Consider the following 27,363-nt stretch of genomic DNA (forward strand, 5'->3'; position numbering starts at 1 on the left):
TCATTTTTTTTTTTTCGTGGAACACTCTTGTTATTATTCTTATATATAACAAAGAAGCCCAGTCAGGTGTTTTATTGGCATCTCTATATATTAGGAGAAGCTAAAACGATGGTCCCCCTCTCTCCCCCCCTTTTTTTTTTTCTTTTTTTTTTCAATATCTTTTGTCCATCTCTACATGAGTAGTTGCGTTTGAACCGGGTTCTGGTAATATAGACTCTGTTTTCACGGATGGATAGAGATGGATGCAGCAATGGACTGGATATATAGTAATGGGTCGAATAGAGACGAACGATTCGACCAATCCAATTATGCGCACCAGTGAACTTTGCTTGGTTGCACTCGCTCGCCTGTGCTGCGCGCACCCGCTATGGAAGCTGACGATTTTGGACCTGGTCCCGTGCTGCTGTTATTGTCATCGTCCTCCTCCTCCTTCTCCTCATCCCCCTCCTCTTCAAAAACAGAAAATAACTTAATCTTTTCTCTGCTCTACGTGTACGACTTTGGTCTACATCGACAGCCCTATATGTATACTTTGTAATGGATATATTGATCTCGTGGAATCAATTTGGATCTATTTCTCATATTGCAATTTCGTTTGTTTATTGCTTTGCTTTGTTTGGTTCCTCGAAGATTTGTGAAGATGCTGACAGCATCAGGTGAATGCAGGTGTTTTGAAATCTTGGCCGTGTAAGTCGCATCTGCTGTGGTGAACATAAGTGCATGCCTACGGAACTATAGTTAAGAAGGAAGGGGGGGGGGGGAGGATGAGCAATTGAAAAGCCATTTCGATTATGGATGCAGAGTAGATGCGCGTCACGCGCGGCCCCTAATTATTTGCCTTGGCTTTCGTCATTTTGCAGAAATGGAACGATGTTATATGCGCTGGTTTTAATTGACTTTAATTCGTCTTCTTCAACTGGGAAATGTCTTTTTATTAATTTTTTTTTTATTCCAAAATGTCCGCACCAAGGTCGTCTTTTTGTGCCTATATTTAGAGAAGAAAGAGTTTGATTGCATAGATTTTTATTTTATGTCTTTCTAAAACTTTGCTGGCAAAGTTTGAAAAAGTGAAAAGAAGGACATGAAAAAACAAAGAACAAAAAAAAAAAGGAAAGAGAGGAACAAGAAGGATGACCTTTTCACGCTCGTCGCTCGACTTCAATCAGGCGCAGCCATTGTTCCGCTGCCGACTTTGACTCGCTGTACGTCTCTCCCAATTTGAGTTTCCCTTGTTAACAAGGACTGAGAGAACACACGACGCTTCCCTCCCCCTTTTTTTTTTCTTTCTTGCAACAACTTCACGTTCGTCGCGCTTTGACTTTGACTTTTTTTTTCACGTTTATAGAGTTCTCGTGAGTTCACGTACGGTTCGAATGCATCTACTGCGCACAGGCTCTCCTCCTAGATTTTTTTTTTTGGGGGGGTAATACATAATCAACATCCGGCTTATCAATCGATGGCTATACAAACTGCAAAACGCCGCTCTTTCTATGTGTGTATATTATTGTGCTGCTCTTGGTTGAAGAGCGGGCTAAATTTTAAATGGGTTATTCATCGCTATACATAGACGTCGTATTAGTTTTTCTTTGATATATTCTCCAAGGCCTAAACACACACACAGACATAAACGCGATAGATCGAAAGATATATCTATATGCAAATTCGGTTCTCGTAATTTTTCTTTTTTTTTTTTTTCCCATTCACTTGGTTATAATATCGTGTTGGGTTTTCTTCCATCGGTTAGTCGTCGGCCATGCTGCTGTGATCATCAATTCACAGACAAGTGTGCGAAGCTTTTTTTCTCTCTCCATGGGCTCCATATAGACTACGCCGTAGGTGGGTGGAGCCTTTTAGAAGGGGCTTCAAAATATTCGTCTATCTACGAAACAGCAGTTTTACTAAAGCAGGGTCTTATAACTCTATATTATATATTATTTTTATGATTATTGTAAGACTGGTGGCATAGGATAAGATTTCCCCCCCTTTCCCTTCTTTCGACACTCTTATACCAGCACCCAGCACATAACCATAAATACTATACGGCGGAGTGCATCTATATAGCCAAGCCATGGCAAAGGGGATCATTGATTCGCCAACGACCCGACAAAATGATAACGGCCAGAACCTTTCGCCTGTCACCAGATGGGGCACTCATTTTTTTGTTCAACCCTTCACCGTTAGCGCTATATACTCCCCCCTTTTCTTCAGTGATTTAGTGCATTAATCCAGTCTATCTCGTTTTATTTTGAAAGGCGGGTCTTGCTTAGATTTCAAATTGATTTTGACACGTTCATCTAGCGGCGTTCTATATACTTTTTCGAAGATTGGATATGATTCACAAAATCGTATATCCAAGTTTTTATGTATAAGACGAGTCAAACTGTCTTCTCTTCCCTTCTTTTCCTCGAAGAGCTTCTCCGCCTCTGTGTGTGTGTGTGTGTGTGTGTCATTATGTATATACTAAAGCCGAGGAAATTTGATGAGCGCGTTCCGTGCGCTTCTCTGTCTCGAAGAAAGAAAAAAAAACAAAATGAACTTTTAGTTTTTGGCTAACTTTTCTTTATAAAACTCAGTCTGCTGCGCTTCATGTCTCAATCTTATTTCCATTTTTCTTTTTTTTTTTTTGTAGAAAGTTTTTTTTTGTTTTTATTTTGTCGATAATAGACTTTGTCTCCTCTGATGATATATGCATAGATATTCTTTAACCTCATTTCCCGTGTCCTCAGACAATAAGCGCGCATTCGGGTCTCTATTGTGCTGCTGTATATATAACACATGGACTATATAACGCATCGTATAGGTGTCATCTTCGTTGGAATAGAAATCTTTTACAGATTTTTATTGATTCATTTTTTGTTTTTGTTTTTTGAGGAAAAAGAAAAGATTGCCTGACTTTGTTTAAGCCCCCCCCCCCCCAAAAAAAAAAAAGAAGAAACCCCATTGTTTTTGAACGATTAGAGCAATTAGATCTCAGTCACGCGTGTCATAGCATCGCATACTAGTAGGGGGGAAAGGGGATTCTTTCTCCGCTTTTTGCCGACGATCGTGTACCCACTGCGAACGTAAATAATAACGAAAAACAAACCGTTAGTCGTTTTGCGGTAGACGCCAGGGTAAAAAAAAAATATATATAAACGTTCAGATATAAAAGGAATGAAAAAGGGGGAGAAGAGACTGAAATAAAATGGGAGAGAGGAGGAAAAGAATACATGGATATATTAAGGATGCTAATGATCGTTGTAAATGATACGAATTCAACTATAAGCTTTCCCATCCTTCTATATGGTTCTCTCTCCTTTTTTTTTCCCCATTTGCTTCGGTTTGAAGTGAAGCGCGAAAAGCAGAGAGAGAAAAGAGAAAAAAAGTAGTTTTATTTCCTGTTGTAATTTGTCTTTTATTTCGAATGTTCACGGTACAGTAAACAATCTCATTTCCCTCCCCCCTTTTTCTTCTTCTTCTTCCCTCTCTATATATATTTTTTTTTCATCAAATAGTAATAAGAATGGCTTGATTGCCATCATCCAGTTGCTTCCTTTCCGTTTTCGGGTAAAGGGTCCCGCAAGCCCACCTTGCACTTACTCGACCGTAATAATGGCCGAATTATTCGGCAACACGTTCGATAAACAAGCCACACCATTATCTGCTGTACGCTCGTCTGCAATCATTCGGCTATACCAATAGAAAATAAGAAAGTTAACTCGATTGTTCCTCTCATTCTATTCTTGTTTTATCTTTTCTCTCTTTCGGCCGTGAAATCCAAGTGAACGAAAGCTCACATCAAACAAAAAAGGGGGAAAAAAACAAAACAAACAAAACGAAATGTGTGTAATATAGGCCGGCAGAATAGAAGAGAGAGAGCAACTCCGAATGTATAAAGATAATGCGCCCTCGAGTATAAGAAAATGCGACTGAGAGCGACGCGTGTTTCTTTGACAGCGGGCGGGAAAAAGACGTCGACACCGTCGCTTATGCTATGGCCGTCCGTCGTTGACGTCTCCTATAAAAAAAATAAAAAGCAAAGTAGGAGTTGCAGGCTTTTCTGCTCGCCGTCTTACATGTTATGCCAGCCTGTGCGAGCGTGTGTGTGTGCTGTGCGTGGTGTATACATACGTTGCTGGGGTGTATTGATTTTGTTTAAGTCCTCGTCTTCTTCCTTTTCTCTCTGTCAGAGAGCACACACACACACACACACACACAGATATCAGAGAGGGAAACTTCTATATACACTCGGTGGTAGTAATAGTATAGTAGTAGTAGTATTACGACTGCCGCTTATGCTTGGTCTCATTCTAGACGTTCTTGATAGAGGCGGATCTATATACAACGCTCTTCGCACAGACGTCCCTTCTTTTCTTTTCTATTTTGCAATCTCATTGTTCCACGGTAGATCCATCTTTTTCAGAGAAACTTGAAGAGCGTTCTGTGCACACAAACCAAGAGTTTTTCAGTCATATAAATACTAGAAGGCAAAATGTACATATTAAAAAAGAAGGGGGGGGAGAAATGAATTTCTATATCTCCCTGAGGGCCTGAGTGCGTGTAGGCGGAGTTCGATTCTTCTTTTTTTTTTTTTTTGCATGCTAATCTCTTATTTTTTTATTTGCTTCGTGGGTGGCTCTTCGTATTTGATTCTCCTTGCTGTTCTCGAGATTTCTACAATCTTTTGGACAACAAGAGGAGCCCAAGTGGAGAGAGTTTAAATCTTTGGGCTATATACGTGTTCCGAGACTGTAGCCCTTGGCAGGCTTCCCCCTCTCCCCCTCGCTGTGCTCCAATCTCTTCCTAGCACCTCCCCCTTTCTTGTTAAGCTGATGATGGTAGACCGTCGTTTCGAGACCTGTGACCTTCTATATCTTTTTTGTTTTTTGTTTTCGTCTCAGAATGGGCTTCCGACTTTGTGGGCTAATAAGAACAACATCCGCATGCAAATGCGGTTAGATTATTCACAATTTAACTTTCTGCTGCGCAACGTCGCGAATTTATAGAATCAAGCGATTCTGCGTCTCTTCTTTTCCCTAGATCTTATACGACGACTTCTTTTGCGATCAACGATTTCATAATTCATTGCAATAAAGCCTCTTTGCATCATCTCGTGTTACACAGTATAGTTCTCCTCTTCTAAATCAAAAAAATATGCCGAGGATAGAATCTACTATAGTCTTTCTTCTTCCGCTATAATCCGACGGATATTAGGCCTATACACACAGTAGTCCTTCCTTCTTCTTCTCTGTGCAACGAGGGTTTACAAGGACGGAAAAATAAGAGACACAACGAAGCGCAGCCGAGAGCAAATAGCAGAACAAGAAAAAAAGAAAAAACGAAAGAAAGAAAGCGGAACTGAAGAAGCCTGTTGATTCTTTTATAAAACCAGGGAGAGCGAGTGGGGTATAAAAAGAAGAAAACTTTTGTCCTGGATTTTCTTTCCCCCCCCCCTCAAATCTTCTATACGACGACGGCATCTTCATGCGCAGTCGTCGAAAACTTTGTGTGCTGTGTGTGTCTGTGTGTAGATTTCCTATATTCTTTTTCCTTTCTTATATATTTCCTCCACTTGCCACCCACCCAGTGGATTGTGTGGCCCAGTGTGTGTGTGTGTGTGTCGTGACCGGTGGCATATAAGGAAAGCTCTTGTATAGCGCGCGCAGTTCCTTACTGAATCTACACACACTGCTTGTGCGTGCGTGAACACTGACACACTCAGCGCCGAGAGGAAGGAATCCCGCTCGGTCCGCCGTTTTCAGTCTCTTCAGTCGTCCTAGCGCCACTGTTTCGTTGAGCTGCAAACCCGTTGCACTCTGCAAATTTGGTTCCCCCCTCTTTTTCATTCTCTCTTCGTGTCTGCCTCTCCACATCTTCCGGTTTTGTTTTCATTTCCCTTTTTTTTTTTTTGGGTTGTTTTGCTTTTATCCCGTCTCCAATTGGTGCTGTTTCTTACAACATTTCCATCACTGAACGGCCGCTTGCTGTGGTTAGCGTTCAATTCAAACTCGAAGAGCCCGCTAATATAATTCGGGTTTTAACAGCCGCATTTTCTTTGTTTGGATTTTTTGTTTTGTTATCTCCTTTTCGCTAGTGCTGTTTTTTTTGTTTTTTTTATTTGGGGATCTTCTTTGTGTGCCTTGGCCTCCATTCGGCTGTGTCTCCCTTTTTCCCATTCCATTTTTGTTGCAGCGCCATTGGCTTCCGTCGGGTGTTTCGGCAATCCGCCCAAAAGGCACAGCGACACGAAAAATCAATCAGTATCGACTTGTTCTTTTCTTTTTGCTCCCTACCGAGATCGAAGAGTTTCTTCTCGAACAGTTGCAAAATTAGTGCAACCCCAATTTTGCTGTTGACCCTAATAAGTGTTGCGCCATCGCCGAGTGACAAGCGTCGAGACGACTCTTCCGCCCACGCACACACACACACACACGAATTTCGATTTCATTCGGTCGGCGGAGGGGCTTCTGCGAAATTTCCTTTGTTCAATTCGGTGCGCCAAGTGTGTGTGCATTTTCACCATCGGCAGACATTTGTTTTTGCACACTCGCCACGCGAAACATTGAAATCCTCTTCGTTTGGCGTTAGGTAAGCTCCAGCGGTCGAACACGTTCGCCATCAGTGCGCTCGAGTGTCCGTGTCTTTTTAAGCTTGTTAAAATGATTATCTTTCTTTTTTTGTTGGTTCTGTTATCGATTTGAAATACTGAAATTTTGGGTATATTGGCAAGTATTTTTTTTGTTTTGGGACGTTGCGATGATTTGGAGAACAAAAAATGCGATGGAAGTCTAGCCGATGGCAATCACATCTATACGTTTGAAGAGCTTTCAATTTCTTTTTGCTGAGCGTTGGATAAGCAACGAGATTGAAAAAGGCAGTGGCGTTTTCTTGGCTGATGGAATAGACGAGCACCAAAAAAAGAGAAAAGGATATTTCAAAAAAAGAAAAAGGAAAGAAAGAGAGAGAAAGAGAAGAGAAAAAAAAGAGGAAGTCGATCGGGAAATGACGAAAAGACAACGAGGACGAGTCTCAAGTGGATGAAGCTTTTATCTCTTTTCCTTGTTTTCTTCGTCAAGTATGTTGTATATATATATTTCCTCCCTTTCTCTTCGTTCGTTCCATTTTTTTTTATAGGATAGATTCATTTTGCTTCTATGTCCCGTTCGGATGTTTTTCGACCGACTTGCCCACTAGCTTTTTACGACACCATTTATTTGTTTTGTTTTGTTTTTTTTCCTGAAATATTTGAAGGCTAGCGCATCAAGGGTCACATTTATATGATCTGCAAAACAATTCAAGTATCACATCGTACGAGATTGCTCAGTATTATCGAAAATATAAAATAAAAATGGCCTAATACTATTTGAAACATGTCAGCAACATCCGGCGTCCCAACGTTTCAAGAGAAAACTCCTTCAATGAAAGATTAGAACAAAACAAAAAATTCCTTTGTTTTTGGTTGTTGTTGTTTTAAATTCCCGTTGGAAAACGGGAATCTGAATGTGACACAACGTTTGTTTTAGCTCATCCATCAGTCGTTCATTTTTCTTTTTATACGTGCGCCGTCTTAGAGGAAAAGAGAAGAGAAAAGAGAAACGAAATGGTCCGCTGCATTTTGCTTATGCAGGACACGTCCACTGAGCGACTTTGAATGATGGCAATGCAAAGAAGCATCGTGTGAGAAAGAGGGGAGGAAGAAGAAGAAGAAAAAAAATCAAATCAAAATAAAACTTCCCATTTTATTTTGACCTTATTTGTTAACTCTCGTGACTCTCACGAGCCCATTCAAAACGAAGTTTCCCTCACTTTATTTTTTTTTTCTTTCTTTGAAAATAAAACTGCCGTGTTCCTCCTCTACTCCTCCCCTGGAGGGTCTGAATGTAATTTGATAGCTCGCTACATACAGCAGAGGACAGACCATATATATATATACATGTGGGTGTGTGTGCTGTGTGTGTGTATCCTAATCGGTTTGCCTCACGGTATTTGAATGAACGCCAATCCCGCCCGTTTTCCACGCTCTGCTAAATCGTGGCGTGTGTAATCGCGTCTAGCGTGTCCTGTTATTCCGTTTGAACGCTGACGTCAGGCGAAGAAAAAAACTATAACGTCCAGACCACCGTTTTTGTTTTTTCTTTTTCTTTTTCCTTTCCACAAAAATTCAAGATTTTTTACCGCCGTTGCGATACAGACGTCCCAATTCAATGCTCCGCTCCATTCGTAGAGGATATGAGGGGTTGAGGGGTCTCTCATTCTTAAGAGAAGATAAAGATTATGTTATAAGTATATATGGAGGAATATTGGACAAATAAGAACGAACCAGAAGAGAAAAAGAATCAAAAGAGCTTTTCATATTGCAAAAAAGGAGGAAAGAATGAGGCCCCACGACGACGTCATCGATGTACACGGTGGCCGTCTATTCTTCTTCTACCGGCCCGTCACGACTCTTCACTCTACTCCAAAGATATTCTCTGGCCGCCGGAGAGATTAGGCATCTTTAGCTTTTTTCTTCTTTCAAAAAAAAATTATTCTCGTTCTTTCCCTTTTTCAACGCCCATATCCAGTGATTATTTTCTTTCTTTTTTTTTCAAGATAAAACTCGATTTATAAGCGACTGCATCATGCGTGCCTCTACTTCCTATGGTAAACTGGTTAGTAACGTGCGGAATTAGACTATACACACACACACACACACACACACACAGAGAGAGAGAGCGCTAGTAAGGATAAAGTAGAGAGAGACTACGGAATAGGATGAGTAAAGGAAGCGGATGACAAGAGATCATACGCCTCGTCGCAAAGTTTAAGCCTTTCAAAGTCTACTTTTTCCCTCCTTCGACTGCATAACTTTGGCAGAGAAGCTCTCTCTCTCTCTTATATATATTCCCTCTAGAATGTAAAGCTTCATCTCTCGTTTCACACTTGACCTGACTTCTTTCAAAAGTGGAAAGGACAAGAGAAAATATATGCATATACACGTTGCATTCAGATCATTTTTCTTTTTTTCAAGGCGATGACATTATCCTTTCCAAATGTTTGGATTGAAAAAAATAAAAAGAAAAACCACAATTAAAAAGTGAAATGAGCAAAGTTATTAAGTCGTGCAGGCGACGTGCGTATAGAACACATTGTGGGTTGCACAGGCCAAAGTTGTATTAGACTGGTCCGAGTCTTCGCAACATGACTGATTGCCATCATTTCCATTTTTCATTGATTTTTTTTCTATATTTCTCTTCGGATTTTGTTTTGTTTTGTCCCCTCGCCAATGTTTCCATTTCCAATTAGCGGGCACCCTTGTTGTGTAAATCGTCGAGACCGCGGACTATTATGCTAATGATGCGCTTTCTCGTTTCCCCGTTCTGACGTTTTACCCGCTAGATGACGTGACATTTTCCTCGTCGTCTTTCAATCTTCTTTTTTTCTTTTCTATTTCTCTTTTTTTTTTGTTTGGTTTTAAGGACACATTTCTCCCACCCCTTCCCCCCATCAGTTATGCTTTCGGTTTTCCACCATTTTGTGTATGTTGTGCATTACCATCATTATCAACGTGTTATCATTCATCCAAAACACAGCCCTTGTCACACAAGAGTGTGAAGCCCTTTTTATATATATAGCTTATACTACTACCGAGAATTGAATCGATCGCCTGCCCGCCTCGCGCACATTTCACCGACTCGTTTATTTATACGCACATACACACACACACAACATGTTTTGCATAATAGCAAAGATCGTCGAGCCAGTGACACATTGAAAAATGACTGTCTTTTTTTGTTGTTGTTTTGTTTGGCCGATGATGTTCTTTCTTCTAAAAAGTAGAAGGCTCAGAATCAATCAATTTTCTTTTGATTTACCTTATTTTGAAGTTAATAGATAGCTAGGGTGAAAATCATAAATCCCATAGCTGAGCTCCTTAAAAAAAAATAAATAAATATGCAGACGTAATATATATGCGTATGAGACTGGCCCAATTTTCGAGTCTCCAAACTTCCTAATGACGTTTAAGCTGCTTTGCATTCGCTGAGTGTGCATACACTACTCGGAACGGTGGCACGCAACAGGGTACATATATATGTACTCTTCAGCGATAGTTAGTGGCTGACCCTCATACCCCGCCATCCTATTGCCTTCCTATGGGACCCTTGCTTCACAATATCCTTTCTGAGAAAGAGGGAGGGAAAAAATAAAAATAAAAGAAAAGAAAAAGGTTTTGGAGTTGCAGTAGTGCTGATGGGGCGGGTTGAAGAGTAGTAATGTCGCTGCCGCTAATCTGCTCCTTGATTGGCAACCACTGATGCGGAAAGAGGATCAGAGTAAAAGATGTGCGGTAAGGGGAAACCGACGAGAAGAGGAAAGAAGCGCACACACGAGTGGCAGGGTTGCGAGCAGGGACGAGAAGAGAGAAGATACTTTGAAAAGAGAAGAGCGAGAGACAGTCGGAGACGGTCTCTCGTTATAACGAGCAGCAAGCAGCAGCAAGCAGTAGCAAGCGCAATGGCAGAGCGGCTTTAATTAGGTCTCGCGAGGCAAGTCTCTCGGGGAACGAGCATCTTAGGAACCGTAAGGATTTATTTTTCGATAGTAAAGTGCGACATCAGCTCGCATCTAGCGAAGGAAAGAGAAAGACGAGTTGGGGAGATGACGGGGTGCTACGTACATTATATAGAGGCAAAAAAGGAGGGGGCGAAGAACGGCAATCAGTCGGGCATCAGAGTGCGATGCGAAGCTATACGCTTACACGAGTGACGCAAAAGATGGGATAACTTGAGAGACAGGATTTTCGTTTGAAGATCGAACGTAATGAACAGAAAACCAAATGGGAGACAGGAACGCCCGCAACCAGCGCTTGGCGCCTTCATTACTGTCATCAGAAACTCGGAGTTGCAAGTGACTTGCGACTTTAGATCATGCAAATAGAGCATAGAAAGGGCGGACTCTTTTATTATAATGTATGCGTCTAAAAATCTTGTTCGTTTTAAAAAGAACGAGATGATAACTGTCGTGTTCATTTCAGATGGAGAAAGAAAGAAAGAGAGAAAGTCGTCGTCTTCCATCTTGTCATTTTTGATCAAAAAACTTTTGCATTTCCCCCGCCGTTCCAATTGGCGCTTTCCCACCACAATGAAACTACAGCACGATCGATAACGTTCATCTCTTGCACGGCTCCTTGTTCCTTGAAATTATTGAAATCGAGTGAGATGGAAACGAAATGAACGGCGAACGGGCTTTTGGCTACGTGCTCCAACAGTTGAAATCCTTGGCGACTGCTGCCTCCTTGTGTATAATGAAATCGGCTTACAACCCCTCAAAGATTTTCAATCGATTGGAGCCCGCAACTGCGTTAGCACACACACACAAAAAGGAAGGACGGTCTAGATGTTGCTCAGCTAGAGCCCCTCATGCACACAAAGGGGCTCTAAAACAGAAAAAAGGGGGGCAAGCAACGTACGCTTGATTCGTCGTTTCTCTTGATGCTTATTGTTTTTTTTTGTTTTTGCGCTCGTGCGTCTGTGCGACGAGAGCGCCAATTGGGCTCAGATGGACCGTGAAAAAGAGAAGGGCCAACTCGGTCGGCCAACTAATGAGTCTACGGCCAACTCGAGTGTCAAATGGGAGAGCGGATCTCTGTCGCTTTCCCGAAGAGTGTGTTCGCGTGTTGTTCACTTGACTCTTTCATATATCGCCCTCCGGTGTTGAAGAGGAACCGTCGTCTCGTTGGTGGAATCAAATCAAATCGAAACCAGTCGACATGTATAGACGGTCTTTCAATTGCTCCTTCCTCTTCAACACGTTTTTTTCTTTTTTTTTTCTTTTTTTCTTTTGGCTTGTCCGAGGCGGAAGGCAAGTTGACTTCCGTTTCACTATAGACGTACTATAAACCAGAACCACTCGTTGTAAAAAGCCGACGACTTGATCGAGTTGTCAGCCCCAAGGACCAGTCACTGGTCGTTCAGCTGTCGCCCGTCTCACTTTTCTTTGGCTCCAGGGAGAAAGAGAAAAGAGGAGGGTGACCATACGACGTCTTCATGCATGATTTCTTTCGGAAAGCGATTCGTTGCTGTACGTTATACACAGATGGAGCTCTTTCTCTCTTTTCGCCTCGCAAGTATATAAGAACACGACCGACAGGCGTAACGATGGCGACAACTCGATTTCTTTCAAAAGAAAAAGCTTCTTTTGATTTTGGATTTGAAAATAAAAAAAAAAAATATCTTATTGCTTTTTTAACCGCGTTTGTGTTGCTGTTTAAATGGAAGAACCCAGCTGATTGTGTGTTTTAAAAGAGGGGCCATCAACAAAGAAAAATGTCAACGTAAATTTCTGACATGTTAGACATCCAAGTCAACAAAGTACAGACACTAGAGGACAAAGAGTTTCTCTTATTGTATAGGAGACCATTTAATGTATAGAAGCCTATTGAGTCTACTTGACTAAATTCATAACAGAAAGAAAAAGGGAATTGATGATTAAAGTGTATGCACTTGACATTTGAATCTAATTTAAACCAAAATGTTTTTCTTATTTTTTATTTTTTTCTCTCTTTCTCTCTTTCTCTTTTGTTGGTGAACAGATGAACCGTCCTATTCAAGTGAAACCAGCAGACAGCGACAACAGAGGAGGTAAGTGTCTATATATAATATACGCACCACTTGGCCCAAATTTATTCCAGCACCTTGTCTTATTATACGCCGATTGGCGTCGGCCGCCGTGTGCGTGTTGGCCCATCGTCATAACCAAATGGCTCGCAGTCGGACATCAATACGTTGCCCTTTTTTTCTTTTTGATGTGCCTCTATATACACAGCTCGCTTGTATATACGTATATATAGTGGCTGGCCATGTATGCAGCATTTATACATTCCCTTCCGCCTTTAATATTGCCAACTATACACTCTCCTTTATTCCCCCTCTTTTTCAGCCATCGATCAGGCCAGTGTTTCTTCTTTCTATTCTTATTACAAGCGATGCACACATAAAACAAAAATATGTAATATAATATAAAGTTGTGGACCGTCGTCCCTCTATATTTTTCTCTCCGGTGTTGGTCTGCGTTCTGTTTTGTTTTATATATAGACCCGTCTGGAATAAAGAATATAAAAACAAAATAAAAACAAACAAGAAGAAGAAGAGGGTTAGTAGGAATAAAGCGAGCGTGTGAGGCCAGACTGCGTGTGTCGCGCACGCATTAATTAAACTTAATGTTGCTGCTGTTTCGGGCAGGGCGGCCATGGATCTCGTGACGTTCAGATAAATCGACCCCCTTTTTTTTTCATTTTGCTTTGCCACTCCAGTTGTTGAAGAAAAAGAAAAAGAGTAGAATTTTTTCTAAGACGTACTGTATTTATATAGGACCTAACGTGTAAACACATTCGATTAGGCAGAGAACGTAAAGGCGGAAAAGAACATTTAAAAATCATTTTCGCTTGTAGACCATTTTTTTTTTCCTTTTTTTTTTTCGAATGGATGTATGGGAAGCCGCACGAAATGATTGCGGTGGGATTATAGTCCTCCCCCGTCCCAATTCTTTTTGGCTTTCGTTTCTCGGCCGTTTTCGATCCGTCTTGCACTGGTTGTTGGGAGGATAGCGTCATTCAAGTTTAGACGGCCTGGCAATCCATGGCGTCATTATTCGAGCCCAAAGAAGTAAAAATAAAAAGAAGAAGAATAAGAAGAAGCAAGAATGAATGTATAGAGCAACACAAAGGCATCTATAGCACGCACTCCCGCGGGGTTGGACGTTAGCCCGTGGGCGGAATAGAAGACATACGTGTAATAATATGGCTGCCTTAAATGTGCGGAACGCAATGTGTGTGTGTGCAGCGTTAAAAGAACGTGCGTGCACACCCAATACAGGGTTGTCGGCGTCCTGGTTGCGATGCTGCAACATTTTGCGCTGGCGCCCAATCAATCTCGCTCTCCTATTTAATATTGGCCTGCACTTTCTTGGCCTGCTGTTGCTGACTGTTTTGCCAACCTTCTGTTTCCATCGTCTATATACCCCGCGTCATCGTCAGACAACAATAACATCAGCATCCCTACCCTAGAGGGGTGTTGGCCAAGCAACGCTAACAAACTCGCCTTTGTCTGTTATTATACAAACGACATTTAGACGTGCCGAGTAGACAAGCAGGATATATTTCGGGGGGGAGGGCCAGCAGCAGTTTGTGCTTTGTTTTCGTGCAAAACTCGGAGAAGTAAAAAAGATTTAAAAAAAAAAATACGAAAATAGTAATAATGTATAGATAGGGAGGTATATACAGTATATATAGACGTAAACGAGAGATGCATACTAATGATTTCGCTGCCCCGCAGGAGAGCTAACAGTATATGCGTCTATACCAATCGCTATATACGATGGCTATATACGTGTTTGCTGTATATATATACGTATAGCTATATACAGCAAACGTTAATAAACCTTTTGTTACTTAAAATATACACAGGCCTTGATTGCCCCAAATTGGTCAAAACTGTTGCAATCAGCGTACACGTGTTTTGTATTTAAACGTAGTATAAGCCTACGTGGTACTAAAATGATCATCATGTTCGTAAGGCGTTTCTTTTTCATCTCGCATTTTTTTTTTTTTTAGAGGGGGGTTGGTTTTTTTTTATGTTTTGATTGATCGTTGTATCTCCGTCTACTGTAATTGCTTTTCTTTTTTTTTCTTCTTCCGGTTTTATCCTCGTTTTTTTCTTTTTAAATATATATTTTCCTCTTCTCTTTTCTTTGATCAACATTCTCGTGATATTGCTCTCGTTCCCCCCCTCTTCTTTTTTTGGCTCAATATATATACATCCTGATGTTCAATATACCTAGATTGATAGATCCCCTCCCTCCCTTATTCTGGTTGCTGCGAGCGGTGCGTCTGTTCGTCATCGTCTCGGCGAATTAATATCGAGCAATAACATTTTTTCCCCTCGCTGGAACTGCTGCTTCCCGTCGATGCGACTCGAGTGATGAGTTTTTGTGTTAGTGTCTTCATCTCTTTCTTTTTTTTTTTTTCAGTATTAAAAGAAAATGAAAAGCTAAAACGAAAACGAAAAACTATGGAGAAAAAGGTTTCGCTGCAATAAGTGGCAATTCAGAGTGTGTACATAACGCGCTTGAAAACTTTTGATCGGATAAGCCCAGCAATCTCAATAATGTTTGGAAAAAAATCAAAATGGAATGGTCGGCTGAGTCCGTTTGAGCGTGCGATCTAATATGATTTGCCGGTCTCTTTTCCCTACCCCACGATTTCCAATTTCTAAGAAAGAAAGAAGAGATGGTTGCTGCATGCTGGTCAAAAAGCTCGTCTATTCTCGTACAAGATTAGATACTGGGGAATCGTATATAGCCAGGAGCCATCCGAATTATCAAAGAAAAGGAAAACAAAAAAACAAAAAACAAACAAAAAACAAACGTGAAAGGTTGGTAGGAGAAAAGTCATCGCACGGAGAGATTTATAGCTTGCATATACTGTGTATTATATACATAGGGATGGCCAGGAAGGGCCTATCAATTAACGTTATTAATGCCCTATAGCAGTGCGATTGATGAAGCGAAAGAGATTCAATAGCGATGAAAGCAGCAGAAGCAGAAGCAACCAGAAATCTATATACACAAAAGAGAAAAAGACTTTCGTGAGGCTGTTTGGAAGCCCCGGCTTTCTTCTGCAAATTAACGATCGCCATACAGGATTTGGGTTCCATTCATCCAATGTGTGTAGATATATATATATATATATATGGAACAGGATCTGTTATAAAACGCTACATCCTCCTTGCTCTTTTATCGCTAAATTCTTCCTCTGCTGCAGTCTTATATATACGTAGGATATATTCATTTTCTTTGTGTTTCATTTTCTTCTTATTCTCCTCCTTTTTATTTTATCCCTCCTTCATTCCCTCTTTTTCGTTCCGTCTTTCTTGACGAGAAGAGCTCGTCCAGGGAGTCTTAACACGCGTAAAAGATATTGCTCGCAGCCCTTTTTTTCTTTTTTTTTTCTACGAGGAGGACCTATTGTGCGCAGCCGGGATTGACAATGAGCACCGTTCTCTCTCGTTCTATCCACTGAATATATCTAGATCCCGCACCCCTTTTTTTTTAAAGGTTATTCGGGAATCTTTTGCCTCTAAATCCCGACCCATTTAACGCTACTCACACGTGCCTATACGGATTCCTTATCCCCCCCTTCTTTTGTTGTGTATAGATCTCGTGGACAGCATTGTCAGCACAAGAATGTCGCAATTTGCAAGAGCACGTTTAGATTGGAATCAATTTAGTTATCGTTGCACTTTGCGATGGTGGTGGTGTTGTATATAACCTTTCCCGTTTCATTGGCGTCCCAATTTGTCGGCCGATTGCTTAACGTTGATGTTCGATTTTGTGCTTTCGTTTCAGAGGATCGTAAGCTTTTCGTGGGTATGCTCAGCAAGCAGCAGACGGACGAAGACGTCAGACAATTGTTCCTACCATACGGCACCATCGAGGAATGCACCATTCTTCGCGGCCCAGACGGACAGAGTAAAGGTCAGACTTTGAATTTATATTCTTTATTGTCTTGTTTTTACTCTTCGCGTTTGCCGACTTAAGCATCACCCTCATATATGAACAGCAGTGACCTTTTATATCGAAACGATGGTCGTATAAATCGATAGGGCAACTGAATTTTATTGTGTGCCTTTAAGTTTCCCCCGCTCCGAAGGCCTAAATATACGCAAACAAAATGAAAGAACGTTGACGTTGATCAAACCGCCAGTGACGCGTGCATCTCTTTTATAGATTTGCAGTCGAATCAAGTGTTGCCGAATGCAATCAAGAGCTGAAAGAAGTAAAAGAATGAGAGGGGGGTTATATATACGATGTAAGAGGCGGCTGTCGCTTCAATATGCGCAGAGTTATGTAGCAAGTACAGTATATATATAGAGAAAGAGAGTAATGGGCTGGAACGATGCCCCAGGTGGCTGTTGCGTTAACTGCATTTGGTCGTCCCCTCCTCTCCACCTGCAGCGCAAGGCGCTAGCAGCTAAAGACAAATGTTGCAGAACCGAACGCTCGACTTATTATCCCCTCGCAATACAATCTATCAATAAATATATATATATAGTATTTATACAATGCATTAACCAAATACAATAAACAATAAGGCAAATAAAAGGAGGTCTTGGCAATCGAATTACACGTTCGCACTGCAGAAAATGCAATAATATCAAAGAGAAGAAAGGGGGGAATGAAAAAAACAAAACAAAAACAAACAAATGTATACAAGAAAACGTGCCAGCCAAGACGAGGAAAGTATAAAAACTAGAACAACATCAACAACAAAAAATGGAGAAACGAGGAAAAGCAACAAATAACATCGCATGGCCATATGTAGGCTATAGTGTCTACAATATGTCGCAATTTCGTATGACTGCCGTGCTGACCCCCTCGAGATAGCGAGCGAGAAAAGAATGGGTTTTCGCCCCTCGATCTAAAGTGGTTTTTCTTTGTTGTTGTTGCCGGTTGGCCCAGGAGAGCTGTGCGAGGCCACGTCTACACACAACAAGTGAACTCGTTATTGTCTCCTTATGTAGAGCAATACATTGCGCCTCGGAGAACGCCCACTATCCCTCCAACTCGCGGCTGTGTATAGCTGTGTAATCATCTTCTTTCCTTCTTGTCACTCGCACGCCATCAATTATCGTCTTATTTACAAGTGTAACAAACAGCTTAAGACGTACGGTACCAAAAACCCAGGGCAGCGCCAGTCTTATGTATCTCCCGATGGTTCTTATTTCCTGACTGTGGAATTATTGATGAACGACCAAGAGCAGATGTTAGTGATTTGAATCTCATCGTCAGATTTCCATATCCATCGGCCCTTGTATATAGTCTAGTCTACTATTGAACGTTATTTGAAAGATGAACGGCGTCAAGATGATGGGGAAATGAAATGAGAAAAATTAAATCAAAAGTTGTGAGATTTAAGTCAATTCCAAATGAAAAAAAAAAATGAATAAAAAGAAAGAAAAACAGTTTGTAAAGAGAACCACGTTACTGAAAATCCATTTTGCGCCCAAAGTTTGGAAAATTCATTAAGACTTGTTGCATTGCAACGTTTCAGCGCAACGCTTTGATGACGCAACATTCTGACGTTTTAATCTCTCAATCATCTGCAAGTGCTTCAATGGGAAATCTTGTATGCCCCTCCATTTTGCACACGATTCAATCACGAGCCGCTAAAGTGCGCGTAACACTCGGCGTGAAGTCATACACAGTTAGATCTATTTAAAGGGGAAGGCTCTTTATGCACGGCCCATCGCGCCTAGTCATTTCCGATTCATCCGGCGAGCACACAGAATATACAGTGAGAAAATAGAGAGCATGATACATAGAGTGCGTTTTTTTTTTTTTAAAGCTTTGTTGCCACTTTTTGATTAAGAGGAGAAGAAAAGGAAGTGAGGACCGGTAGCGGCTGATTTCCGGAGGGGATCCCTCCGTTTCTCTTTTCTTTCCTGCTCATGCCCACGTCAACTCAGCCGGGAAACAATTCGATTTCATCTATGTATGTATGATGCTGTTGTGCATTTCATATGCGTGATGCGATGACTACATAGAGCAGGCAAAATGCCCCAGGCCAGTTCTGGGTGCCGCTTGCTTATGCAGCAGCGAGCAACTCTCTTATTCCTTCCGTGGCATATAGAGCAGGCTCCGCTTCGCCGCAGGCTGTAATACAATTGAATACCAGTATATATGTATGGATGTTATAAATATACAGTATGTAGGATAGACTGCTACTGTATTATATCCAGTTCATTTAGTATAAATGTATGTATAAGCATCAACCGGTTTCGGTATATATCTCAAAGTCTTTGGTTTTATGTATACGCGCAGCGTTCGCCCGTATTCGCTGTGACGTGTAACTCGATCCAACCGGTTGATTAAAATCCAGACGACCCATCGTAGCAATTTCGGAGCTTGGCGATGTGCAGTTGCTCGGAAAGAAGACGCGCACGAAACAAAACATTTTGCTATAAGGCTGATAGCAACGTTGGATATATACATGTATATATAAACAAGAGATCGTGTGACAGTTTGACAGCCAAGAGCATTCGAGTATATAGCGCCCTCTCAATCGGCCTTTGCTGTATTTCTAGATAGTATAAACTGACGGGAATCAAACGCTGGCGCTGACGATGGGCAATCGTCTTCATTCCACAAGTGTCGAATGTCTATAACTGTATAGAATTGAAGGCTATATTAATATAGCCACGGTATAAGTTGAAACTATTGGTATAGAATACAAACGTTGAATGGGTGGAACGAAGATTGGATTGAGGCGAGGTGTTACACTGATCTGTTCGCATCTACTGCTGGTATTGGCTAGTAACAAATAAGAAGCATAGAAAAAGAGATAGGCATGCTTGTTTAATCGAATTAAAAAGAAAAAACCAATCGTCCTTCAGCTTGTGTAAGCAATAGCCAAAATGGGGAAGTTGAGAAAGGATTGGGGTCCCTTTATATTCCGCATCAATTTCAAGTATACACAGCTTCTATATATTTATTTTTCATTCCACTTTGCCGTTCGCTATTATACTCGTCTGCAGGGACAACCAAACCTAGAAGGGCTTCAAGCAAGAGTATAGGAAAGGAAAAATAAAATCTTACGTATTCCGAGGAGGCACGTCGGGAACAGAGGGAAATGAGAGTAACACGAGAAGGCTTCGAAGAGCAGTGGGGAGAGTATTATACTGGGAGGATGTAGTTGGGGGGAGGGGAAATGGGGACAGAGAGTAGTATGTTGCATGCCATATCAAATGCCATATCAATGCCTACAGATGCACAATAGCAGCTCACACGAAATCGGCTCTTCTTCTTTTTGCATTTTATTTATTTTATTTTTTTGAATACAACGCACCGATCGAATATCCCCCCCCCATTTTTCTTCATTCAATTATCTCCTCTCGCTTTGAGGAGGACTGGCTGGTCGATGTCAACCTGATTTATATCATCGAGTTATAAACGCAAGTTCTGGCCTCGATATGGGCCCCGGTCGCCTCTTTTGCCTTTCAAAGCAACTGCAGCATCGCCGCTGCGAATATCAGCTTATAGATGTAATAAAATACGATTGTCCCTGTCATTGGCTCTCTGTTCTTTTCCCATACTTGTCGGCCTGCATACATTAAATGAAGTGCTCGTGTCGCTCTGTCTTTATATATGCTATACATGCGCATTCAATTCGATATCCTTCTCTCATTTTCGGACGTCGCCGTCCCGTTTTAAAAGCGTTGGCTCTTACTATATTTATGTTTTGTTTTGTTTTTTGTTTTTTACATGTCTGTTCTGTTTTTTGTTTTCTCCTTTTATTGTTTTAGGTTGCGCATTCGTCAAGTTCAGCACTCACGCCGAAGCCCAGACGGCCATCAACAGTTTGCACGGGAGCCAGACCATGCCCGTGAGTATATGCCACACACACGCACGCAAAACACACAAACTATTCCCTTTGTATTAGAAATGAAGAGTTAAGAGCTGTCTCTCTCTCTTTTTTTTTTGCTTTCGGGGATGGGGAAGGGGGGAGGGGATAGTATCAATGTGTTGGTCGTATACTACAGGATGAAGAGAAAAGTTAAAGCTCTTCCCCCGGTCCTCGTCAATTATATGCTGGCCGTGAGTTTTGGCGCTGTGCGATGGCAAGATGCGAGATGGATATATAGAAGAAGCTTTAAAACAAAATGGCTCAACGTTTTTTTAAGGACTCTTTTTTTTTTTTTTTTATTCGAGACCGGTTACTACGGTAACCTTTCGCCTGGGCGTATCCGATCTCATTAAGCGTTTTTAATTAGTTTCCAACGGAGCGCGCAGCATCTGTTTACTGAAATCTAATCATCTCGACCCCGATTCTTCCACCCACTCTTTTTACTTTTTATTTTATTTTTATTTCCTTTTTTTTTTTTTTGCTTCCTTCTTTCCTTCCTGTTGCCCTTTATCGTCTAGCTCCTCCCCCACCCCCAAGGCTTTGCTCCTAGCCTCGTTGCGACCCAGTGGGACAATTGCACGCGCCCGGGATACGTTACCAGGGCAACACTTCAGACGTTACCCTGGCAGCGCAAAGTATAAAGGTTTCCCTATACACATATCCACTCTCTGCAGTATATAGGCTATACGTATATATATATGTATATATTTAATCTGTTTTATGAAATTCAATAACTTTTGGTAATAAGTATATACGTATATACAATACTACTATGTAGTCTATATACCATGCAAACACGCGCTAGGGCTACCTCCCCTTCTTTTTGTTTCTATATGTTTCATTTATTCAGTTTGGCCTATATGGACTTATAATGCTACCCTCGCTACGGTCGATTTCATTAGTTGCACTACAATGTAGACTATACTGGAGAGGCTTCTCCGCGTGGGGAGAAGAAGCCACTGATGTTGCGAACGTATGATATTGTATGGAAATGGATGTGAAGAGAATCGAAGCAAGGTTGTAGGCTATACCGCAAATATTAAAGGCAGTTTGAGATGTTTCTAAAGTCGGGGTAGGATGATATTGGTCTATATATCACGCGGGATGTTCGTATTGCTGATTTTTTTGTTTGTTTGACATTATTCAATGCCAATATTTCAGCCAAAATTAGTTTTTATTTTTTATTTTTTATTTTTGAGGGGGGGGGGAGGGCAAGGAGAAGCGATGCATTTTGATTTGTCGACACGAAATCATGGGGAAGAGGGAAACTAGTAGACGTGTGCATCACGCGCCAAACACAGTTGAAATATTTCAAAAGAGGGGAACCTTGTTGGGCATTCATGAGTTGACTTGCCTCGCTCCCCAATCGGGCTGCCTTTTCTCGTTCTTTTGCGCTTCATCCCCCCCTCCTTTTTTTTTCTTCTGCTTGATTCTATTCTCATTACTTGGCGTTGGATGTTTGCATACACAATTCTCTGACTCGAGAGCGCGTTAGAACGTAAAGTCAATGGTATACATGCCCCTGGCTTTTTTCTTTTCCAACACATTTCTCAGCTGATTTCAGTGTCATCAAACAACAAATCTTCTTGGCCTTTCTCTTTTTCTTCTATTCTTCTATTCATCACCCCTCCCCCGTTCTGCAGAACAAACCAGGCAGTTTAGCGAGCACACAACGATTATATACGATGGTATGTATATATGAATATGAAAGGCAGGGGATCAGACGGCGGTCGTCTCGCGTGCTGTGTGTGTGTTTTGTTTTTTTTCTTTCCCCCCTTTTGTATTATGGCGTCGGAATTTATGGTGACGCCAAGTGTCTAGTTATAAATCATTGGGCTGTGTGGCGGGATAATCATCTCGCCCCTTTAACTCACGCTCGGTTTGCCGGCGGGCATGTATTGCAGTCCGTGCCGGCCAACGTGTCGCTCTAAACTCGAGCTGCGCGCAACGCCTTTCGTTAGTCAAATAACATACGATGGCGTAATATCACACACACACACACACACAAGAGGCAATTGGTTCAATTGCTCTTTTCCCTTTCATTTCTTTTGAGGCTTCCTTCCTTTCCTTTTGAGTTCTTTCTTCTCGCTATAGGACACCTTGCTCTATATTTAACAAATTATTCGAAACGTCTTCAGAGGGTTCAGATTCAATGAAATTTCTCATCATGTTTCCGATTGAAAAATAATAGAAATGTTTAGCCTTGTCGATCGATCGATATCCATATTTCATTTTCTTTGTGCTGTGTGTGTATATAGGAAGCCATTTGTTTTTTTGTTTCGTTGCTAAGGCAGGGCAAAAAGGCTCTTTTCTATGCGTTTCCGCTTTTCTAGTGCGATGAAGCTAATTATGGCTACGTGCTGCGATAAAGTTTCCATACTCGGTCGCACACTCTCCCCTACTGCCCCTCTATGCATCTGACTGGTCATGATGGATTGATTGCGCAGCCCTAGTTGCACGTTAGCCGCCCACTAGCCGTAGGTCATTAGCTTAATTTGACATTAAGAGTCCAACAACAGTCGAGTTCTCTTTTATACTTTCCTCCCCTTTTCTTTTAAACGTTTCGTTCCTTTCTCTTCTTTCTTTCTCGCGTCCTCTTGGCTTCCTTTTTAACACACACACACACACACACACAAAAATTGGTGATTGACAGCACGTCACAGTCCCGCCTTCCAATGCTAAACAAGGTGCTGTCCTTTCTTTGGCCTTTTCACCATCCTAATTTGAGACGAGGCCAACGGGAAATTTCTTGACGAAGGATGATGAACCCCGTCGGATCTTGTAAACCGATTAGGCCATTTTTCTCGCGTTGCCTGCGCATTCTGCTAGTGGCCCTTTTTTTTTTTTTGTTGTACTCCTCCGCGTCTCTATCCTTTCTTTTCTTTTTTCTAGCCCCCACCCCCACCGTACTATATTCGATTACGTAACTCTACGCAAGGCACGTTCGCGGCTGTTGCCCGCCCCAGTCTGCCCATTGTCGTATGAAATAACTGGCACACGGAGGAATAAAGATAAGAAGCTGGAACACACACACTCACACAGGGATAAGGACCAGGGGAGTTTAAAAAATGAAGGAGCTAGTCGACTGTATTGTGAGTGGTTCGAGAGAGTGGAGATGCTCTCTCTCTCTCTCCAAGTATTTTGGCGTGATGCGAACCATGTCCGGAATGATAATGAAGAGGGCGGGAATGAATGCGTTGTGTATAGTGGTTTAAGGGCGAAAAGGACCGGGGAAGATGACTTAGTATTTCACGTTGTACTGTGGATGGCGGTTTGACTGAGAGCGCTAGTATTATTGTCAAATGAACCAGGGTGCATCTTCGAGCCTAGTGGTGAAATTCGCCGACACGGAGAAGGAGCGACAGCTGAGGAGAATGCAGCAGATGGCTGGCAACATGGGCCTCATCCATCCGTTCGTTTTCAATCAATTTGGAACGTACGGATCCTACGCTCAGGTGAGCAATTTGTTTTTTGTTTTTGTTTTTTTTGTTTTTTTTTTTATTATTTATGTTTGGTTTCCATTTTTTGTTGAGCGACGAACGGCGGCAGATGTTAAATTGGTTCAAAGATGAACAGCTATATAATTTTGTGGGACTTGTTTGCTCTTGTGGCTTTGGAATTTGATGTGTTTAAACTACATTGCAAGTTGATACAGCAGCAAGCAGCCATCATGGCAGCAGCTTCCGCCGCTGGAGGAGGAGCCTACATTGGAGCCGCGCCCATGGCCATTGCCACGCAGATTCCGCCATCAGCTCTCAACGGCATCGCCAGCCCGGGTGTCGTTCCCTCTGCACAAGGTCTGCCTTTGCTCAACTTTTCTATTTGAATGTCAAATGCATTTTCTTTCTTTAAGAAAAAAAAAAAAAAGAAAATAAAAGGGCATTTGAATTACATATCGATTATTTAATTGAATATGATCAAATATTTTTTAAAAAATAATAAAAAATAGGCACAGGATCGGGGGGTCAGGTCAACGGTGGCCTGTCGTCCATCCCATCGCCTACGATGCCCAATTTCGGAATGGCCCCCAATTCGGCCAACGGCCAAAATGGACCAAACGGACAAGATCCTTCGTCTGTCTACAACGGTCTAGCTCAGGGTTATCCCTCACGTGAGTCTCCTATGCTTTTCTTTCAAAATCTATTTCGATTGCAGTTTTGTTTCGTACGAAAATAATCATCCGCCCCGAAATACTTTCGTTCTCTCAACTGTTCTACATCAGTCACATGTAAAATCATTATTTATTTATTTATTTTTTGTAACGCGGAAATTTCATAAAACATTTTGAAATTCGAGAAAACAAACGTATTTCGGGGTTGGTATAAAGTAATAACAAACAAAAAAAAAGGCTGGAAAAGAAGAAAAAAAGGGGGTGTGTCTCGCATATGATTTGCATTCAGTTCTCAATTTCTTCATGCGGCTCCTCTCTCTCGCTCATCGCTATTCGCCTGCGTCATTCGTTTCTCTCTCTCTCTCTCTTTTTTTATTGGCCATTTTTTATCCATCCCGACGGCTTTATTTTTATTGTTTGTTTCTGTGACGTCACGATCCGACTGTTGAGCGTTCCGCCAAGCCAAAAAGCCTTCATCGATCGCCTTGGCTCCCCTCTGTAATTGCTCTTCTATTCGTCCATTCGACACGCTGGAACGAAAAAGATACGCTCCAGTAGACGAAGAGAGGGCACATCAGAGCAGAAAAAGGAGGAGAAAATAAAAAGAAATAAAATAAAAGCCACGTCCATTGATCTTTCGACCGCTATAACAGTCTGCGTGCTAGCTGCCTGATGGTCGTTCGTGATGGTGGTTATTCGGCGTGATGTCTGCAATTGATCGGCAGGCAGCTCTTGTTTGTGTCTCTGTGTGTGTGTGTGTGTGTGGGTGTGTGTGTGGTTTTTTTTTAAGTTTTCCTTGTACGTCGTAAAAGGGTGTCGGAAAGGAAGTGAAAGCCACTGGGTTTTTATTGGAAAAAAATGAGTGAGAAGGAGGATATAAAGAAAGCCGAGAGGGGGGAGAGAGGCGTGAACGAGAAAGACGTAAAAAATAAAAAAAAAAATAGCGTGCGGTCGGATGCGAGACATCCCCCCATCTAGTAGGTGCAACACACTCTGAGATGGTGCCACCAATAATCAAAGCAGATCTTCCCTCTTTACTGGTGCTAGCACACGGCGGACTGGCCAATGGCGAAGCGGCGCTTCAGCCCGCCGCTTTCGCGGCACTTCAAACCTACCCCGGCGTCGGTAGGTCAACTTTTTTTTATTTCGCTTTTCTTTTTTTTTTTTTATTATTATGATTACAATTTAAAGTCGACTTTTGCTGTTTTCACAATTTTTTTGTTTTGTTTTTTCTTTGATTTTCTTTGATTTTTCTTTTTTTTTCAAGGATGATTTACTCGTCCAATGTGTTTTCTTTTTCTTCATTTTTTTCTTTCCCCAAAAACTTGGCTTTCTTGACACTATCACCCGGAAATTCAATGACTGTCGAATGCTGCATGCCATGAACTTCTTTTGCGTCTAAAACTAACCCCACGACATAATGCTCCGTTATGCAAACTTGGAACATCAACTTTCATCTCTTTGCATTGTAACACCTTCATTTTGCCGATCGACTCTCTCCGTTCTTCGTCTCCCCGACGTGCTATAACAATGGCAGCAAAGAACCAGCATCCCTCTCGTTTTAGATTGGATTCGTGATCGATTCAATGTGCGCGCTCATCACTTGTTCCATTTCTCTCTCTTTCTCTCTTTTAACTGCTGTCTGATGCCTGTTCGCAATCATTATTGATTTCGAATTTCCTCTTCTCTTTTTTTATATTTTTCCCGCATCGTTCTCTATTCGGGATATGCCACGTTGGTGTTTGCCTCCCTATACTTGCCACATCTTTTGACTTCAAAATCCATTTCACCTTTAATCGTTCCTATTACATTTCATCGTAACCTTTTTTTTTAATTTATTGGCACGTTCAACTCTATCCGTTTTTCTTTTGGTCAAACCTTCAGCATTTAATATAGCAAGAGGGTTGCAGAGCAAGCCAAGAACTTGATATCGTTCTAATTGAACGTCAATTGTTTTTCGAGCAAAATTCGTTTCTTGTTGTTGTTTTCTCCGTGCCCGGTTCATTTGGTTTTGATGTGATTTAACTTGCAACGTGGAATGGGGATCATATATGTAGTCTACCTGTTGGGCATTATTACGAAACGAGGGGAAAAGCAAAAGGATATAGCCATGTTTGAACGTGTTGGACGGGCGAAGTTATATTAGTTTAAACGGGAAAAGTGATGCATACATAGAAGAAAGAATTGCCAAAGTTGGTTCTTCGCTGAACTAATGTGGCGGAGAAAAAAGAAAACAACTGTCGTGTTCAAGCTTAAACGCTTTTTTCTACTCGTTTGAAGTTGACAGCGTTTGCCTATATAGGTCCTCAAACAGTTTTTTTTTTTCGTTTATGCCTCACGAAAGCCAAGTTGGTTCTCTCCTTGATCGAGTTCCAATCTCGATTTCTATTACCTTTTCTTTGCTCTTATTCCTGTTGGTTTATTTCTCTTCGAAACCAATTTTGTTTCCACACTTCTTTCTTCCGTTTGGTTTTCTACTTCCTTGGTTTCTCCTCAATGTTCCCCAATTTTTTCCTTCAAATGATCCAAACATTTGAAGAAAGAAATGAAAAGAAAAGAAAACAAAACAAATATTCGATTGCAATGTTTCGCTTCCTCCTTTGACAGCCTATCCTGCCATGTACGGACCCATGGCTCATCACTATGGCAACGACGTTTCCGCCCTGACTCCAGGTTCTACCGAAGGTAGCGCTCACGGTAAGCCAATTCGCCAAGAACCCCCGCCCAAACAAAATGCTGTGACCCATCCTGTCCCCTTTCCCTCCAGTCTCAAAGATCTTTAGCAGTCTATTCTATTATAGTCTAGCCTTCTTATTCGTTTTTTGACGTCAAT

General features: G+C 41.6%; 1 protein-coding gene across 7 annotated transcripts in view; it reads left to right on the top strand.

The window, feature by feature from the left end:
• The window catches only part of LOC116922698 (CUGBP Elav-like family member 3-B), a 64,706-nt gene that overhangs the window by 31,019 nt on the left and 6,324 nt on the right, over nt 1–27,363 (top strand). Inside the window, exons 3-10 of one of the 7 annotated variants that reach the window (XM_032929079.2) lie at nt 12,551–12,599; nt 16,363–16,491; nt 20,319–20,398; nt 23,710–23,874; nt 24,066–24,216; nt 24,369–24,530; nt 25,578–25,655; nt 27,138–27,227. In XM_032929079.2, coding sequence (XP_032784970.2) covers nt 12,551–12,599; nt 16,363–16,491; nt 20,319–20,398; nt 23,710–23,874; nt 24,066–24,216; nt 24,369–24,530; nt 25,578–25,655; nt 27,138–27,227 — 904 coding nt within the window. Of the gene's footprint in view, nt 1–12,550; nt 12,600–16,362; nt 16,492–20,318; nt 20,399–23,709; nt 23,875–24,065; nt 24,217–24,368; nt 24,531–25,553; nt 25,656–27,137; nt 27,228–27,363 lie in introns of all 7 variants that reach the window. The other 6 variants (XM_032929075.2, XM_032929076.2, XM_032929077.2 and 3 more) reach the window with 6 other exon arrangements.

This window comes from Daphnia magna, linkage group LG5 (genome assembly GCF_020631705.1).
Source record: "Daphnia magna isolate NIES linkage group LG5, ASM2063170v1.1, whole genome shotgun sequence".
NCBI classification, from domain to species: Eukaryota; Metazoa; Arthropoda; class Branchiopoda; order Diplostraca; family Daphniidae; genus Daphnia; species Daphnia magna.